Source organism: Oratosquilla oratoria, chromosome 4, assembly GCF_046742065.1.
Source record: "Oratosquilla oratoria isolate Oo_2021 chromosome 4, ASM4674206v1, whole genome shotgun sequence".
Taxonomy (NCBI): domain Eukaryota; kingdom Metazoa; phylum Arthropoda; class Malacostraca; order Stomatopoda; family Squillidae; genus Oratosquilla; species Oratosquilla oratoria.
Window position 1 is genome coordinate 40,659,105 of NC_134780.1, and position 19,831 is coordinate 40,678,935.

The 19,831-nt window shown below is 38.9% G+C and overlaps 2 protein-coding genes across 3 annotated transcripts; both read right to left on the minus strand.

Moving 5' to 3' along the window:
* Positions 1–1,517: 1,517 nt before the first annotated feature.
* On the minus strand, positions 1,518–4,481 carry LOC143024811 (GDP-L-fucose synthase-like). The gene is made up of 3 exons (XM_076184039.1): positions 4,348–4,481; positions 3,975–4,122; positions 1,518–2,784 (listed from the first exon to the last, which is right to left on the minus strand). Exons 1-3 carry the CDS (start codon positions 4,348–4,350, stop codon positions 2,549–2,551), a joined length of 387 nt encoding a protein of 128 aa, XP_076040154.1. The 5' UTR covers positions 4,351–4,481; the 3' UTR covers positions 1,518–2,548.
* Positions 4,482–5,213: 732 nt separating this feature from the next.
* LOC143024808 (GDP-L-fucose synthase-like) lies at positions 5,214–13,750 on the minus strand. Of its 2 annotated transcripts, XM_076184035.1 has the most exons (7): positions 13,708–13,739; positions 11,529–11,683; positions 9,218–9,332; positions 7,545–7,673; positions 7,191–7,382; positions 6,609–6,756; positions 5,214–5,460 (listed from the first exon to the last, which is right to left on the minus strand). In XM_076184035.1, the coding sequence occupies exons 2-7, from the start codon at positions 11,657–11,659 to the stop codon at positions 5,225–5,227; spliced, it is 951 nt and encodes a 316-aa protein (XP_076040150.1). In that variant the 5' UTR covers positions 11,660–11,683; positions 13,708–13,739; the 3' UTR covers positions 5,214–5,224. The 2 variants fall into 2 exon arrangements, with proteins under 2 accessions (XP_076040150.1, XP_076040151.1); XM_076184036.1 differs by lacking the exon at positions 7,545–7,673 and having other exon boundaries at positions 13,708–13,750.
* Between the last annotated feature and the right edge of the window lie 6,081 nt (positions 13,751–19,831).

Consider the following 19,831-nt stretch of genomic DNA (forward strand, 5'->3'; position numbering starts at 1 on the left):
AAGAATTCCTTGGAGGTTAGACTTTTTGAAAAATTCTACAAATTCATCCGTAGAGCGGAGAGTGTGGAAGGTGGGGATATATGGGGTGATCAGTTCATTTAGTTGTTTTGCTAAATGATGTGTAGGTGTGGGTATTTGTGAGATGATAGGTCTCAAATTTGTGTCCAGGTTTGTGGGTTTTGGCATTTCCATAGAAATATCCCGGTTCGTAGTGACCTTGTAGTGGGGCAATTTTAACACCATCAATCAATGCGTTAGAAGAATCATTTAACTTAGTAACTCTTTCGAATGTCATATATTGGATTACGGTTGCCACGTACAAATTTGGATGTGTTTTGCAAAATGCTCTCAACTTTTTCAATATAATCAGAACGGTTAAGAATAACAAAGTGGTCTGACTTGTCCGCCCTACGTATTACAATATTCTTATTTTCCCGGATTTCTTTTGCTGCTAAACGCAGCTCAGCTGTGAGCAAAGAACTCTTACCATAACCTCTGTGTTTGGTACTTTCAGCTTGTAAAAGTTCTTTAACATCAGGGCTCATATCAATCTTACCTTTTTGATGGAGTTCACATAGATCTTTGTATAAAAGTTCCAACTCGGCTATTTTCTCTGCTTTCTGCTTTCTGTGAAGCAGAATATTTGTGAATTTAGGGAGCAGGTTTTTATCGATACATTTTCTATCAAAGATCACTGCATACTCTGCATTGGTGATCTTCTTCTTTAGACTTTCTATTCTCCTGAATATTTTCTTCTCTGAAGCAGGGAGAGAAAATATAGTATTTCCGAACGATTCCATGTTTGGAAATAATAACCAACATTTCACGACGTTTCGCCGACACATTAGGCATCTTCTGGTAAATTTGTTGAAGACATTTCTTACATGATTATAAATGCAGAAAAGAAGACATAAAGGAGAGGTCAATGGTTACACGAGTCATGTTCTATGGGTGACGCGGGATGCTCCGAAGAGTTCTAAAATACCACACATATTTTGTTGAATGTTGATTAATGGCATATGGTCTCTAATAAAAACAGCTTCTAAATATTTCAGTTTCTTCCTGTTATTATTCTTAACCAAAACTGAGGTGCTTTTATTTGGTAATGAGGGACATCGATAAAGAAATTAAAAATGATATGGAGAAAGCCAACACTAAGAATAAAGAATTAGAGAGTAAAAAAAAAATATATATATATATATATATAATGTATATATATATATATATATATATATGTATATATATAAACAATTATTATCAGAATACAATGTCATCAGCGTATAAAAAGAAGAAAAATAAAAATAAAAGACATTATCCATAAAAAATTGCAAGCCTAGAAACGAAGAGGACAAAATAAACTTTATAAGTTATTACCGTAACCCAAGAACATCATCTCTCGTGATGAAAAACAATGTGTTATTGCGTGTATATATATATATATATATATATATATATATATATATATATATTTTATATATATATATATATATATATATATATATATATATATATATAATTCTACAACTGGGCATTCAGCATTAGTGGCGCAACTGGTACAGCGGTCAGCTTTTATAAATAGTGGGTTTTCAGGGATATGCTTTCTACTACTGCAAACGGGTTCTAAATAGATTTGTAAACCAACTATAACTACCTAACGATTTGAGTCATTCATATTGATATAATTTCTACGTTACATAGACGTACTAATTACAACTTTCAATTGGACGTAATTGTAGTGGGTTGTGAAAGTTATGGCAATTAGTGTGCATTGAGTGTTAGGCAACCTGCTTCATTTGTTTATCTATCAGTGATAAAAATTCACATTTTATGTTCAGCATATAAGTTGACACCTATTTTTGGAGAGATGATTTTACACGACATATATTGTGTATAAATAAAAGTAGTTTATAAATTGACTATGCTGGAAAAGTATGTTACTAAAGATCCGTCTACACTGAGCATAACGTTGCGCCAACACGTTACTCAACATTTAGAGATTTACTACAGCAGCATCCTTGCCTTGTTAAGTGCAAAGAACACAAACGGAGTGACTTAAGTGCAAGTTTGTAAGCAATCAAAGCAGAAATGTCTCACATTATAAACTATGAACTGAACAATGAGGACACACATCCTTCCCTCAACAATGTTCAGAGCTGAGTCACGCAACACTCCATGTAGTGACAGACAGTGGACACTCAGCGCTGTAGTCAACAATTCCAACTGCATCATGCAGCGCTGCACGAGGGTCAGTGCGGACTTGGCTCAAGTTCCGTAAATCAATCAATACAATAAATACCTCGAAAACAGCAAAATCAACATAACCACACAAGATACTTAAATGGAGGCTTAAATGGATTACACATTGAATATCTTTAAACTTTAGGTTTTTCATTATTCTTTAAGTTATTCTACCAATAAATATATGAACCAACACATGAAAACACAATATAAAGACAATCACAAATATATTCAGCCAATTACAAAACTGTAATGTGTAATCAATTTATCACCTTTTTTAAACCAAGTCCAAAACATTATTATTTGAAAATTATTTTTTAGCAGTTTCATAGTTTTTCCTGAACCAGTCTACTGTTTCCTCAATGGCTTGTTTGGTGGGAGTAAACTTGAAACCTGGAAGATATTTTCTTAATTTAGCAATGCTGGCTGTCTTCATAAACTGGCCATCACTCTTGCTGAGATCTTGGACAATTTCTCCTTTATATCTAAAGGCCTTGATCACCAATTCACCTGCGTCTCTAATTGAAATTTCATCTTTTTCATCAGCTGTAAAAATAAAAAGATCTGGTTTATGTCCTGTGATATGGTTTCTACAAATATCATAAATGTACCAATGGGCCTCCCCTCCTCTCTTGGCTACCCCATTTATAAGAGGTGGCCAAGATAAATTGCACATCTATGTCAAACAGTGGCTGGCAATGGTCCTGAGAACCTCCCGCGGATCTCCCTGGGAAGAAAAATTGGAACTTGTCTGTGTTGAATCAGCGTGGGACTGTTTCTGTCATCAGCTCAAAGTGGTAGGCTAGGAAGAGCAGCTGCTGTTTGCCAGCTCTCCATGTGGTGTGAAAAAGTAAGAAATATAGTTGAGGTTAATAAGGAGATATATTGGACCCAATTCAGAGACCAAATGGCAGTTCCTCAGGTTGCATCTCCTGATGGAAGTGTGGAGGTTGACTGTTTTGAAAATGGTCAGCTTTGCTATCTACCTCGCAGAACCACCATTTGCAGGTACCCGTCCTTGGTCCCTCCGTTTCAAACAAAACCCATTAAACCACCCTTTATATCTCAGCACCTCATGAAATATCATTTAGTCACTTTATTTCTGACTCTTTTACTGTTTCACAGTTCCATGTAGCACCACAGGTGCAATCTTACCTTCATACAACCTTCTCCTTGAATTCACCCCCAAATACCTTTTCCTCGCAATACTTTTCATTCTACCACTTACCCCCTCCTTTTTTCTATAATTCACCTCCATAACCAGTCCATATTTTTTCACATTTACAGAGTTGACGTTCGTCAACTGCTCTCCACACCTTCCACTTTGAGCTGGTGGCACAAACAGTCACACAGTGATACAACTCAGACGAGTTTCTTCCCAGAAAGATCCGTGGAAGGTTCCAATTACTTGCCAACCACTGTGGGGCTGCAGGTTTTCCATTTAGTGAAACATGAGGCAACGGTTGATTGATTCAAATACTACCCATTTCACCCTCAATCTTCTCTTCCATTAACAACTGTCCATCTGCTCTCTTTGATCTCTCACCCTAAATCTTCTATCCTTAATGACAATATTGTATCATTGCCAAAAACTATTGTAGGTTCATCCCCAAGAAGTTGTGCAGACTAGTGCTGTTGAAGGGTTTACAAATTACAACGATAAAGCATGCAAATAGGGCAACTTTTGGCCCATAGTGCGAACCATGGTTCCACAATATTTATAGGATAATACTAACCTGCCAATATTATGGGTTTAATTTCTTGATACTCCCGAAGAACCCATATTATGAGTCTACCAAGGTCTACAGAGTAAATGAACTGACGCAAAGGCTTCCCAGTACCCAAGATGACAAATGGCTGGTCATACCGCTCTGCCAGGTAAGCCTGGTGTGGAGAAAAATTCAGAAGTATGGGGTAAATTATGTTTTACTTGTGAAAGGGAATGTCTGTTGAGCAAGGAAGAAAGAGGTCAAGAGATAGGCACGAGCGGAGAATGGTTGTAAAAGGACTATAAATTGATACAGCTCATTGGGATTTCTTGTCATCTCTACAGTGCTCGTCGCGGCATTATATCGGCTGCTCTACACACATCAAAACACAAACACATACCATCAACACATATTTGCACACTTGCCGAGATTCTAGTACTTGGTGCTGCCTCCTTTACGCTTCACCACGTCCCTCAGCCGTTTAGGAAGACTCACACAAATTCCTGAGGGTCTGGGGAGGTATATTAATCCATGCCTCACGTACAGCAGACTCGAGCCGTGGAATAGAACTAATATCCTTGTCCATCAAACTTCGCTTCACTATTGACCACAGGTTTTCAATGAGGTTCAGGTCAGGGGAATTGTCTGGCCAGTCATTAAAGAAGCTCACATCACAATCCTTAAGCCACCCAACTACAAATCTGGCGGTGTTACACAGTGCGCCATCCTGCATAAATACCGTAGCCCCACACTTGTCAAACGCGTCTGGTAAATTGTCACACAACACCTCCAGATAACTATATTGGTTCATATACTGTTTTTTTTTTGGAGGGGGGGAGGGGCACTATGAGTTCACCAACACCCTGAGCGGTGAAACACTCCTAAACCATGAGCGAGTCTGGGTGTTTGGTGGTCCCATAGGTATACCGTGGGTCTAGTGGGTCGCTACCTCTTGCCCGGTACACATGTCCAGTGAAGGTTTTGATTTACAAATGTGTTACATTTCTTACTAGTGGGATATCAATACAATGGATACCTCGAAAACAGCAAAATCAACATAACCACACAAAATATTTAAATGAAGGTTTAAATTGATTACACATTAAAGATCTTTGAACTTTAGGTTTTTCATGATTCCTTAGGTTCTTCTATCAAAACACATATGAACCAACACATGAAAACACAATATAAAGACAATCACAAATATATTCAGCCAATTACAAGACTGTAATGTGCAATCAATTTATCACCATTTTTTTTAACCAATTCCAAGAAAATTATTTTTTAGCAATTTCATAATTTTTCCTGAACCAATCTACTGTTTCTTCGATAGCTTGTTTGATGGGAGTAAACTTGAAATCTGGAAGATATTTTCTTAGTTTAGCATTGCTGGCTGTCTTCTTAAACTGGCCCTCACTCTTGCTGACATCATGAACAATTTCTCCTTGATATCCAAAGGCCTTGACCACCAATTCACCTGTATCTCTAATTGAAATTTCATCTTCTTCATCCGCTGCAAAAATTGAAATATCTGTTTTATATCTTGTAAATAATGCATATGGTTTCTACAAATATTACATGTATCAATAGGCCTCCCCTCCTTATAAAGGGGGTGGCCAAGATAAATTGCACATCCATCTCAAACAATCAATTATTGCCTCGAAGTTCATAGTGGATGGCAATAGTCCTCAGAACCTCCCGCAGATCTCTCTGGGAAGAAAAAATTGGACTATTGTCTGTGTTGAATCAGTATGGAATTGTTTCTGCCACCAGCTCAATGTGATAGTGTGAGGAAAGCAGTTGCAGGAGAGATCTCGTGCTTAATCCAGGGCCTAAGTGGCAGCCCCCTCAGGCTGCATCTCCTGAAGGAAGTGCGGAGGTTGTCTGTTTTGAAAGTGGTCAGCTTTGCTATCTATCTCGCAGGGCCACCGCATGCAGGTACTCGTCCTTGGCCCCTCCATATCGTATAAAACCCATCCAACCAACTTTATATCTCATCACCTCGTCAAAAATTCATTCAGCCACTTTATATCGGACTCCTTTACTGCTTCACGGTTCCATGTAGCACCATAAGTGCAATCATACCTCCATACAACCTTCTCCTTGAATTCACCCCTAAATACCTTTTCCTTGTAACACTTTTCATTCTACCATTTACCCCTGACTTTTTTCTATAATTCACCTACTTAACCAATCCATATATTTTTACATGTAGAGAGTTGACATCCTGCAACTGCTCTTCTCCCCTTCCACTTTGAGCTAGTGGCAGAAACAGTCCCACACTGATACAACTTAGACGACAATCCAGAGTTTCTTCCTAGAAAGATCTGTGGAAGGCTCTAGTTACTTGCCAACCACTGTGGGGCTGTAGGTTTTCCATCTAGTGAAACACGAGGCAACGGCTGATTGATTCAAGTACTACCTATTTTACCCTCAATCTTCTCTTCCATTAACAACTGTCCATCTGCTCTCTTTGATCTCTCTACCTAAACCTTCTATCCTAATTGATAATATTGCACCAATGACAAGATCTACCAGAAAGTTGTGCAGGTGAGTGCTGTTGAAGGGTTTATAAATTACAATAATAAAGCATGCAAATAGGGCACCTTATGGCCCATAATACAAATCATGGTTCCACAATATTCATAGGATAATACTAACCTGCCAATATTATGGGCTCAATTTCTGGATACTCCCGAAGAACCCATATTATGAGTCTACCAAGGTCTACAGAGTAAATGAACTGACGCAAAGGCTTCCCAGTACCCCAGATGACAAATGGCTGGTCATACCGCTCTGCCAGGTAAGCCTGGTGTGGAGAAAAATTCAAAAGTATGTGGTAAATTATGTTTTACTTGTGAAAAAGGAATGTTTGCTGAGCAGGGAAGGGAGATGACAAGAGGTAGACATGAGTGGAGAATGGTTGTAAGTAAAAGGACTATAAATTGATGCAGCTCATTGGGGCTTCTTGATATCTCTATTTTTGTGTGAAGCCAAGGGAGGAAGGGCCACTATGTTAACGAAGCTGACCCTAGCAATGGGTAGGGGGGAAGGGTTGACCCTTCATGCAAGATAAAACCAAGATAAAAAGGAAATGAATCGGAGTGAGATGAGGGAGGGTGGAAGAATGCTTTGGGTGGGTAACTCCCTTATAGGGGTATAAACTTTTGGTAAATAGAGGCAGACAGACAAGCAATATATGTTGATCCCCAAACACATATTTCTTATAACCCTTTTACTTACCTTGTGTATAAGTCCTGCCAACATATGCCCCCCTGTCAAGTTGAAGTTGTCATGTGGCCCAAACACATTGCAAGGGATGATCGATGTGAATTGGCAACCATACTGGTCATTATAGACGTAATTCATCACTTCAATCATTCGTTTTGCATAACTATATCCATAGCTGGAAAAGTGGGGAGGGCCATTGTGAAGCTGTAACAAAGGAAAAGAAGATTATCTACACGAGATTATCTACAAAAATTACTACACCAATTAAATTTGAATGTTTTAGCAGGAAATGCATGAATCTCAACATTGAACCATTAACAATCAAGAAAAACATAAATCTATGACTTCGTTCTAATTCATACTAACCATTGTTTCATCAATTGGGTATGTGATCTTTTCAGGAAATATGCATGTACAAAGACTGGACACAGCTTTCTGAACCTTGTACTCTTTGCACAAATCTAGGACAACACTATCCATTTGGTTATTCACCGTCTGAAATAAAAGAAGTGAAGGCATAATAATACAGATAGTATTTTCAGAAATTCAATAAGGGCATACCACATTAAATTTCATGCTTCAAAAAGTCCTCTGTAAGGAGGTACCATCCTAGCCCTCTCTGAAGGGGGAATTCAAAGCATTGAACCACATGACCATACAATGGACTATGTAAGAGGCCGGTAGATAGAGGTAGACATTTAAGGTAGATCGGAGTAGATCGAGGGGTAGAAGGACAGGAAGGAAACTTTATAGTCTTTTTATTAGGATGTTATGATACAATGGCCGACAGGAAGGGCTTAGTTATCCACGCGCTTGCCCGCGTCTTGTATATATTTAAAAGTGCTGAGTTGTAGTTTGAATGAGAGTGTCGCCTGGGGTTTTGAAATATTATTAAATAGAGGTGATTGATTATAATAACGCTGATGTAGCAAAAAAAAAAAAATGTAAGCGGACAAGCCATCTTTGTTACGACATAATGCTTACGTGATGGTATCGTTTAGAAGAGTATAACAGCCTCTCTAATTGGAGACAAAGGAGGAGGAGGAGAAAAATTATTGGCGCAGAAAGGAAGAGTCACGCCCTTAAGGTGTGGCACTTGTTTGTGAAGTAAAAGACTATTGGATGAATGAAAGAGTGATGTCAGAACGAAGGTGGCTTGACGTAATGTAGAGAGTTCCGGCTGGGATTCTCGGGGTGTACTGATTGAGACCAAGAAGCATCTGAAAAACTACACCTATTTCATTTACCCCTCAAGACGAACCTGGCAAGGGGCCTTAAGAACTAACTTCAAGAACAAAGAGAAACGGTCTGAGAGGAGACGGGGGCGACAGACTACAATGGTAAAGTATCCTGGTAGACCTTTTAGGCCTGTTGCAGAAACAAGTATACATGCATAAAGAAGCAAATAAATACTTTACAGAAAATAAACGGCAGGCATTACAGCTCAATGCTTAAGTGCCCACCCAACTAGATCTTCAAATTGAACTGTTCTATAAACCATTACTTCTGCAAGAAGATTTCATAACTATGCACTTGTCATTCTTTTTTTTCTACCAATTTTCAAGGCAAAATCAAATCCTGGTCACGATTACTGTCAATCATATTACCCTAGTATCTCCCACTGCCAATGTCAAGACCTCCCTCTCCTCTACATAGGACAGGGAGGTTACGTGTGTGTGTATACTATATTACAAATAGGAACACGTGCATGCACTGACATCTGCTTTATATAAACCTATGCAATGGCGTATAAAGAACGTGGGTGAATCAAAAGTAAGCTCTCAGTGAGTTTTATTTGCCTTAAAAGGCTTTACTGAACTCTTTTATTTCTGGGCATTTATAGGATTTCTTAGCCATACCCACAAAGAAAGCTCTGAGCATGCGCTTTACATATCATTTTAGCCATAAAAAGTGCAATATAAAAACAAAGTCTATCTTTTCTGACCATTCAGTCAGCAAGGTGTGAGCCATAACTTTATATAATAAACAGACCCCGAGGGTGTTCATGCACTTCCAAAAATAACAAATGCAATACTTACATAAAAATCACAATTATGTTCCATATTATTGAACAAGCCTCCAACCTTGGCTGCCAAATGAACCACGTGTGTTGGTTTATACTTCTCAAACAGGATCTTTGTAGCTTCACGATCTCTGGTAAAAAAGATAAATAAATAGATAGGGAAAATAAAACTAATAACCTGGATATGAAATGGGATTGACAAATGACATTTCAATGGTATATTAGTTGCACTTTAGGTAACAACATGTAACCAGTCTCTCGCACAACTGCAAATATGCGTAAAAGAAAGCAATGGCCTGACGGGAACAGATTGTTCCTATAGGGGAATGCTGATGACTTTCAACTTCAATAATCTCTCTTGTGATACATAAGAACATAAGAATATAAGAGACTGCAAAAGACCATAAGGCCTACACTAGGCAGCTCCATATCTATCACCACCTGTCATCCCCATCCATAAAGTTGTCTAATCGTTTTTTAAAACAACTGATAGTTTCAGCGCTTACTACATGGTTACTAAGTTTATTCCATTCATCGACCACCCTATTAGTAAACCAATTCTTGCCTATTTCCTTCTTAAATCTAAATTTGTCTAGTTTATACCCATTACTGCGAGTCCTGCCCTGTTGTTTTATTATGATGACCTTGTTTGCATCACCCTTGTTATAGCCTTTGATCCACCTGAACACTTCTGTTAGATCACCCCGTACTCTGCGTCTTTCCAGAGAGTGTAAGTTTAGGTGTCTAAGCCTCTCTTCGTAAGGCAAATTTCCGAGTCCATGTATCATTTTGGTCATTCTTCTCTGTACTGATTCTAGTGAATTTATGTCCATTCTGTAGGACGGAGACCAAAACTGTACCGCATAGTCAAGGATGGGTCTAACTATCGCTAGATAGAGTTTAATAATCACCTCTGCACTTCTATTCGTTACCGTCCTAGCAATGACACCTAATGCTCAGTTAGCTTTATTTCTGGCGCTAATGCACTGCTCCCTGGTTTTAAGGTCCGGACTCACCAGAACTCCCAAGTCCCTCTCGTACTCAGATTTTTCTAAAAACGTGTTATCTAAGTTGTATCTATTTTCGGGGTTGTGTAGCCCTACGTTTAACACGCTACACTTAGAGATATTGAAGTTCATTTGCCATTTCACCGACCATGTGAACAATTTATTAAGATCATCCTGCAGAATCTGGGCGTCGTCTCCTGGCCTAATTAGGCGTCCTACTTTAGTGTCGTCCGCAATCTTACTAACATCACTACTGATCCCATCGTCCAAGTCGTTTATATACATAATGAACAACAAGGGACCCAAAACCGAGCCCTGGGGGACCCCGCTAGTAACATTGCCCCACCTAGATTTTATTCCATTTATGGTGACCCGCTGTTTTCTGTTACTAATCCAAGCCCTAATCCATTCTAACACTTTTCCTTCTATGCCATGGGCTTTGATTTTATTTAGTAGTCTCTGGTGTGGCACCTTATCGAACGCTTTGCTAAAGTCAAGGTAAATAACATCGTAATTTTCATTGTTGTCTGACGCCTTATATACTTAAGTGTAAAAGGATAGAAGATTAGTCACACATGACTTACCCTTGGAGAAACCATGCTGTGAATCACGAATTAAATTGTGCCCTTCAATGTGTTCTCTGAGTCTATTTACTATTATTGATTCAAGCATTTTTCCTATAACCGATGTCAAACTGATTAGCCTGTAGTTGCATATAGACGATCTATCTTCCTTCTTAAAAACAGGAACAACGTTTGCCTGCCTCCAAGCAGTTGGAACAAAACCAGTGTCTACCGATTTATTGAATATTTCAGTTAACTGGTCGCAGATTTCAAATTTACACTCCTTAATCATCTCTTTATTATCCCACAACCTTTACTATTCCAGACTGATGGTGTGTTCACCCTGTATGTTGTAAAATATGACTAAATGGGAGGGAGCAAGGAGACAAGGGACAACCTCCCTCCCTCTTTATATTTTTTCTCCCACTCATCAAGGGCTTGCAGTATGTGCTCACCTGGCCACCTCCATTACGAGGGCTATCAAGGCCTTTGTATGGTAATGTACGTTATATCAAAGAATCACTGACCCTAACCGATAAACAAAGCCATAGGTAGCAGGTGATGTTATTTAACCCTATTCTTGCTCTTGCTATGATTTTTTATTAATATGAAAACTGTCTATCCATCTTAATGAAAGAATGATATGGAAAGACTAGTAGAAAGTGCCGACTATAAATAGATTGTATTTGACAAGTAGTGCCGAATGGAATGCTGGTCAGAGCTGGATAAGTAAACCAGAGATACACATATCTAATACCTTAGGTCAGCATCCTTGGAAGAAAGGAAGATCCACTTCTCATTTGGCTTTTTGTCCTCCTCCAGTGCAAGCTGAATGCCATGGCCCACCATTCCAGAACTCCCAGTCACCATAATTACAATTTCTGCCATTCCTGCTGATTATCTTAGCCTTTCCTGAAAAGCAAGGCGTGGACAAAAATCAATCTGTTGCCCCAGGTGTCTTTGCAGGAAAGCTGTGGCTCTCAGAAAAAAAAAGGCATAACTATGTTTGGGATAACTTTGACAGGGGTGGGAGCAGGCTGACTACCTCGCTTATACAGGGGAAGAAGGATTTGGTAAATAGATAATTAAAATGGGAGTTTCCCATGAAAAACAAATCCAACGACGTGGAAAAAATATCCAACAAGTACATTTCAAAGGGCCTTAAAGGCGAGAAAACTGCATGTCAAATTTATCTAAAAGGATATATGCGAGACCAATGTATCTGCGTGTGATAATCCTGCAAGGTGGAAGGCAAAGCTAACAATTTCAAAAGAAATCTGCACAACTTAATAGGTTTAGTGGTACTATCAGAAACATGATTTGATCCCAACCCCGTCATATGCAAACTGTAGTGTACGGACATTTTCTCACATGCTAAATATAGCAACATGAATTCTGCAATTTCCTTAGAAATGATCTGCACTAAAATCATTATAGAGAAGACTCCTTATCCACGCAAGGTCTGAATAACAATTTGAAGTTAGAGAATTGTGATATGTCGACATTAACAATTACCCAGAAAAGTACAAATTATTTACTTAAACATGTGCAGTCACTACCTACATACAAGGAATGGGAACCAGAAAATTATATCTACTACAAAAGTCTGATTTTTATGAACGACAAACTGTTAGAAATATGGATATTGTTTAGAAATATTCTGAACACAATGACCGTAGTTACACTGAAAATGTAAGTGACCAAACTATGCATTAACTTACTACATGCATTCAAGCATCGTCGAGAGACGAGACCCACACGTAACCTACACACTTGTGGAGATAACAGGTCAATTTGTCCCGTTGCTAACTCGTCCCACCTGTGGTACCAACACGTGAACTACCTGTATTATTAATTGTTAGGACGGATATTGGACGTTTTGCCCTCATGAAACTGTCGCCCCCGGACGTATCAGACTCATTTGATACACCCTTTTAAACACTTTTAAAAGTAGTCATTTTGTTTTATAATACGATATTAAGTAACTTTTCCCAAATCAATACCACAGTTCATTATATATAAACGAAGAAAATTACAATAAGAATATAGTTTACAATTTATCTGAGTCAATATTCTAAACCAAAAGCACAGTTCATCACAGATAAAATTGCAATTCTATATAATATCTTATAATCAATGGTGAAACTAGATCAAACGTGATATATCAAGGGCTTGTCTCCCCACTAGGGGAGGCCATCCAAGGACAAAGATAAGCGGTTGACCTAGTCAGAAGGAACATAATGTCTAGAGTAAGAGGGGTTTAAAGTGATATGTGAACGTGTGAACGGGGTATTTGGGGTTTAACCAACGTGTTCGACAACCAAATACCCCGTTCACACATCACTTTAAACACGTGTCTGTCGAACCGCGTTCGACGCACCGTGTAAACCCCCTCTAACACTAATCATGTTCTTCTCTATAGCATAGATAATAAAAGCAATTATCTAACCCGTTATGTATTAGACTGAAATTCTATTGCAAAGATATTTTCTTGGGAATGAAAATATATTATAATTTTTGTGTAAGATACTCTTGAAATTCCTTTGTAACGTCACAATATCTTTGTCTACATTAAATTAATGAAATAAAAACATTCCTTTTGAAGCCAGATAAGTTAAGAGCGGTATATATGAATGGGACCGAAACGTCCGAGCTCGTCAATTTCGTGAGGCCAAAACATCCAGGACTGTGGTATTAATTGTACTTCTATTTTGCAGAGATCTAGGCTGAACCACCGTATGGCGTTCAACATCCTTTGCCCCTTTTGACAATGAAGACTAAGCCACTACGCAGTTGAGAGTAAATACACAATTTTGTCTTCAACTCATAGAAGTAATTGCAAGTCACAAGTTATGGGTGAGTCGGTATATCTACGGTAAAACTTTATGAAGTATAATCGAAGAATGTCAGAGTACAACGTCTATTGAACTACGTACTGTATCGCCAAACCGTACAGGGAGACTCGAGTGTGGCAACTGCCAACTATTTTACATCGAAGTGGTTGAAACAATGGACCCAAAACATATGTTCACTGAAAATCGTAATAAGAGAGGTTGTCATGCAATCGGCATGCTATGAGGAGTGACGTATTTCTATGTTGTGAGGAGTGGTGGAAATGGGGGCTGACGGTGAAAGCGACAAGTGCGACACCGAGCATGTGGTGATTTTAGACAAAAGGGAGACGAATGAAGGGACCAAGATGATTAGCGGCCACTGATCATAAATAAAAATATATGATCCCAGATTGTAATCAAGCAACAATTAACAGTATGACGTGTAACATTGCAAGATTGTCGTTTTGCTCGTTTTTCATTTACTTGAGTAATTATGTTATTTCTTACTGTATAGCTCCAACACCATTTCCAAAATTTTGCAAATTTTCGCATTGAATTATGAAATTTCCCATCATGACTCCAATCACGAATATTGTCTAGATCTTGCTGTAATAATATGCACTCAGCATTTTCTAGTTTTCATGAATCATGTCTTGTAAAGTACAATTGTCCTCCAGGTACTTTGTAACTTGAAAGGCAGACATAGCCCAGCCACCGAGTGGGCCCAATCGAAGATGTAATATAGATTAATTGGTCTTCCCTGTCACTCCTACCTGTTTTATATTGCTGTAGGTCTATTTTACGGATTGGTGGGAATTTCTCTAAACAGTAAAGTTGGGCTCGTGTTATTGCAGGATAGACGAATGAAAAGGTTGGGCTTTAAGCCTTCCGTTGACTAGTGTAACCCTACCTAAATGGTGGATTTTTTAGAGTCATGTTTTCTACTACTGCAAACGAGTTCTAAATGGCGGAGTAAGTCAGCCTAACCTATCTCACGTGGTAAGTCATTGATATTGGTATCATTTCTACGTTAGATAGAATCACCAAATACGAGTTTCATTGGGAAGTAATTGTAGTGGGCTGCGAGAGTTATGGCAAGTGGTGCACATTGAGCTGTTTCATTTGTTTACCCATCAGTTTTTTTCTGCAATTTTTTTGCTGATTGTCCACGCTTCTGAACCATATAATAGTGTTGACCATATAAATGTTTTAACTGTTCTTCTCTTTACATCTGTAGACAGGAAAACTTAGAAGCAGCAGAAATGTGGATATGGAGACGAGTATTAAGAGTACCATGGACAGCGATATAAACAAATGAAGAAGTATTGAGAGAAATGGAGACAGATAGGGAATTGATGACAACAATAAGGAAAAGACAGTTGCGATTCTTAGGACATATAATGAGGAGGGAAGGGTTGGAAGAGGTGGTGATGACGGGAATGGTGGAGGGAAGGAGAGCAAGAGGAAAGCAGAGGGAGAAGTATATGGACGGGCTGATGAGGGCGACGGGAAAACAACTCAAGATGTTACAAGTAATAAGGGACCGTGAACGGTGGCGCTCCATGGTTACCGAAGTCCAAGAGGATATGGCACGACGGTAAGGTAAGGTAACCCATCAGTAATCAAATTTTGTGTTCAGCATACAAGTTGACGCCCGGTTTTAGAGAGATGTTTTTAGGCCTCAAATGTCAACTTGTACACAAACAAATAAACAAATAAATAAACAAATAAATAAGCAAATAAACAAATAAATAAACAAATAAGTAAGCAAATAAACAAACAAATAAAAAATAAAAAAATAATTAATTAAATAAATGAATGAGTAAATAATTAAATAAATAAAATGAATAAGGAAAGGATAGGCCCCATGAAAAACGACGAAAATATCATGTTAGAATCTGAGGGAAAAAATGAGTGAGGGGTTTAACAAATATTTTATCTTTGTGTTTACAAAGGTTAGATGAGGTACCTGACTGCGATCCGATTTTCAGTGGGGATGAAGAAAGTACACTATCAAATATCGACATTAGTAAGGTAGAAGTAGTCAAACAGATTAAAAGACTTAAAGCTACAAAATCCCCGGGTCCAGACGAAACATTTCCGAGAGTGCTTAAAGAGTGTAAATTTGAAATCTACGACCAGTTAACAGAAATATTTGATAAGTTGGTAGACACTGGTTGGGGACAGGCAAACGTTGTTTCTGTTTTAAAAAAAGGGAGATAAATCGTTTACAGGCAACTACAGGCCAATCAGTCTGACATCAGTTATAGGTAAAATGCTTGAATCAACAATAGTTAATAGACTCAGAGATTACATCGAGACATAATTTGATTCGTGACTCACAGCACAGTTTCTCCAACAGTAAGTCATGTGTGACTAATCTTGTTTTTACACTAACGTATATAAGGACTTAGATAACAATGATAGTTACAATGTTATTTACCTTGACTTTAGCAAAGTGTTTGACAAGGTGCCCCACCAGAGACTACTAAGTAAAATCAAAGCCCATGGCATAGGAGGAAAAATGTTAGAATGAATTAGAGCTTAGATCAGTGACAGAAAATAGTGGGTCACCATAAATGTGGTAAAATCCAAATAGGGGAGTGATTAATGGTGATGTTAGTAAGTTTGTGGATGACACTCAAATAGGACGCCTAATTAGGTCAGAAGACGACGCCAAGATTCTGCAGGATGACTTTAACAAATTGTTCACATGGTCGGTGAAATGGCAAATGGACTTCAATATCTCAAAGTGCAAGGGTATCGTTACCTAGGACGCCAAATACAAGACCATCTATAGAATATGATAATTCTCAGTCTCAGGAAAGAGCTGCAAAGAGAACGTGTTGTCACATGTATATAGATGACAACAAAGTAACCACAATATGTTCGGTCTGCCGAAAAATTACGTGTAAGCGGCATGTTGTAATGTTCAAGTGCAATAATTGCAACTAGTTCCTAATCTTCAATAAGGTAGGGTGGTTGGGAGGGTTAGGTGTGGGGTCTGAATGACAGTCACTTCCACATAGTAGACCCTAGGTATGCAAGGTAATCAATTATGTACTTTGTATGGCGAGAACTGTCAGAATTTATGAAACGGGTCATTCTGACCCGGAACAGATTAGATGTTAGAGTGCTGGTGAATTACTGCAATTGTAAGCTGAGTATAAATACTGATCATTCTAAATCTCATAAAACATATGCAAAAATATGGCATTGTTATGTGTGCAAAAATGATAGCAAAGTAACAACAATCTGCCAAAAAACTACATATAAGCACCATGGTGTATTCAACTGCAATAATTTCAACTAAAACCTATTCTTCAATAAAGTAGGGTGGTTGGCAGAGATAGATTTGGAGTCTAAATGATAATAACTGTCTTGCAATGTACCCTGGACACGCAAAGTAAAATTGAAAAGGAAAATATTAGATGTTACAAAATTTTAACAGACCACAGGGATTAAGAAACGGTTACAACAGTCTTTGAAATGTCCTCCAGGTGCATGGGAACCTGGTAGTACCCCTTTAGAGGATTCAATTTTGAGAAGATTTTTGCGCCGTGGAGGAAAGATGTGATGTTGGCAATGTTGGGCAGTGAGTAGTGGTCTGGCTCTGCTTTAGTGTTGAGGCGCCTACGAGTACAGTTCCCGCAGGGGCGGAGTGAGCCGTCCTTCTTTGTCACGATGTGGAGTGGTGACGACCAGGGACTTGGCGCCTTCTGGCAGATGCCCAGACGCTCGGGCGGTCAATCATCAGCCTGCTTCTCGTGAATAGTTTTGTGACGTGGTCGCCACAATTATAAAATATGTCTCTGAACAATTATAAGTCTGTAAGAAAGTAAGTATAGGGTACTGACTGTATGTTTTACATAGTCATTGTTTTATGGATTTTAGTGTCTTCCCTACGGACCAGAGTCATGCAGCATTAGTTATGTTTGAAGACTAACATCCACTCAGAAAAGAATGGTGATAACTCTTAATAGTTATAAAACATGTATCTGAACAACTCCCACAAGAAACCATGTATGGGGTATTGACTGTATGTTTTATGTAGTCATTGTTTTAAGGACTTTGGTATCACGAGCATTAGTTTATGTTTGAATACTAACTCTCACTCATGTACACTATCCTCTCTGTTCTGCCACTCTCCCTCTCTACATCTCCCCTTGACCACCAACGTCTTCGTCGCGATAGACACCACCAAAGATATGAGCGCTAGAAAAGACCCACTTTGCAACTCTGACATCATCAATTCGGACAAAAGCAACAACGTGTACACCCGGAACACTTGTGTGACTCGCTTCACACATGTTTCGGGTGCTCATGTGCCAGCTCAGTGCCAGCTCAGTGCCACGCAGGCATTGCCACGCAGAGAGGGAGGTTGTCCTAAGTTCCGGTGTAGGCTGGGACATTTGAACTCAACGAACGTCGTCTCTCGTGGACGAATAGGCCTACAAGTAATTCCACCCATATAGACGGAGACGATTCTCGTCAATTCAAATGTTGTGAATTTTAACAGCAGCAAGATGACAGCGCTTGCAGTATTCTAGACATCCCTCAGGACTATGTAACGATGTGTCTAACATTTGTATAGGTTTAACTTTTCTTAGTTCGTCATTCAGCTTCTCTATATATAACGTAAAGATGATCTGACAAACGAATTCTTTTGAATCGCGTGTGTGTGACCGGAGCCGATGGTGCTGCCACCAGAGAAGGACAGCAAAGGTGAACACACCTGTGCCCGCCACCTGTTTCCTCTTTATGTGTAGAGAGCATTTGTGGTAACGAGCACGTGTGCGCAACACAACACACATTAAGTTTGAAAGGACAAGAACAAAGTATATTTACAGACCCATAGATCCATACGGAGGTCGGATGAAAAATGAATAAAAGGGTAAATAAGATGGACAGATGAATAAATAAATTAACTAATCAAATAGATAGGTAAATAACTAAATAAAATAAGTAATGACGATTATGAGAGTAATAATGATACTAATAATACTAAACTGGATAGCCGCTGACGTTCTGGCGATCAGTGTAGTTGATCGGTCAAAATTGCGAAAGGCTTTTTTTTCTTTCTCATAGTTCAAGGAGGAACAAAAGTGTCCAGTATTCATCTATTAGACTAGTATCTGCAGATTTCGAGCTTTCTTGTCTCTTCATCAACTTGGGTGGAATATTAAAGAGGTCCGTAATTTGGGTATGTGACCTATCTCAGAGCGGCTTCTGACCTTTAAATGAGTAGCCTGTCACTGTGGGGGGGTCTCGTCCTTTCTTTGGCTGGGGGAAGTATTGATTGGTGAACATTTGTCCGGCAAATGATGGAGATATCATCTCTCACATCTGCTGTTTGTGGTCTTTTGTCATTTTGTTCTATGTAGGCTAGTGAGCAAAAATACCACCATTGTAACGGTGTTGGTAAAGTCTTTTTTTTCCAGAGAACTTCTGATGAAACCAAAATAAGTGTTTACATACTACATAATCCAGGATCTATTCACCAAAAATTGAGAATATTTGACATGGCTTGCTATACTTTTAATTTGTGTTTTTTATTATCATTATCAATCATTTGTACATTAAGGTTCGCAGATTGAGTGGTCTACTCTGAGTTCGTCACCCCCCTTAGATCTGCCACTGAATATCGAAATAAATATGTGGGATTATTTCCTGGATTCTTATGTCCATTTTTTACTTCCATTTCCGCCATCGACGAAGTGTGAACCCCTGGAATACAACTGGCTTAGCGGAACAATAGATAAAAATGACATGGCGACGTTGCGTATGGGTGGGGACAGGGATGACCCTTCATCCACAAGGAGCTAAGATAAAAGGGAAATGAATAGGCGATGTATAAGAGTGAGATGGGGGAGGGTGGATGAATGCCGTGGATCATCTTTACGCTATATATTGAGAAGCTGATTAACGAACTAAGAGAAGTTAAAACTATGCGAATGTTAGACACATCGTTAAATAGTCCTGAGAGACGCCTAGAATACTGCAAGCGCTGTCATCTTGCTGTTGTTAAAATTCAAAACACTTGAATTGACGAGAATCGTCTCCGTCTATATGGGTGAAATTACTTGTAGGCCTATTCGTCCACGAAAGACGACGTTCGTTAAGCTCAAATGTCCCAGCCAACACCGCAACTTAGGACAACCTCCCTCCCTGCGTGGCACTGAGCTGGCACGCAAGTGTTCCGGGTGTACAAGTTGTTGCTTTTGTC

Excerpts from the sequence above, each read along its gene's own strand:
- LOC143024811 (XM_076184039.1), bottom strand. Across the intron at positions 2,785-3,974 it reads TAAACCCATAATATTGGCAG|CTGATGAAAAAGATGAAATT; the intron begins GTTAGTATTATC and ends TTATTTTTACAG.
- LOC143024808 (XM_076184035.1), bottom strand. The coding sequence starts at position 11,659 with ATGGCAGAAATTGTAATTATGGTGACTGGGAGTTCTGGAATGGTGGGC. Across the intron at positions 9,333-11,528 it reads TCCAAGGATGCTGACCTAAG|AGATCGTGAAGCTACAAAGA; the intron begins GTATTAGATATG and ends CTTTTTTACCAG. Across the intron at positions 7,383-7,544 it reads ACCCAATTGATGAAACAATG|CTTCACAATGGCCCTCCCCA; the intron begins GTTAGTATGAAT and ends CCTTTGTTACAG.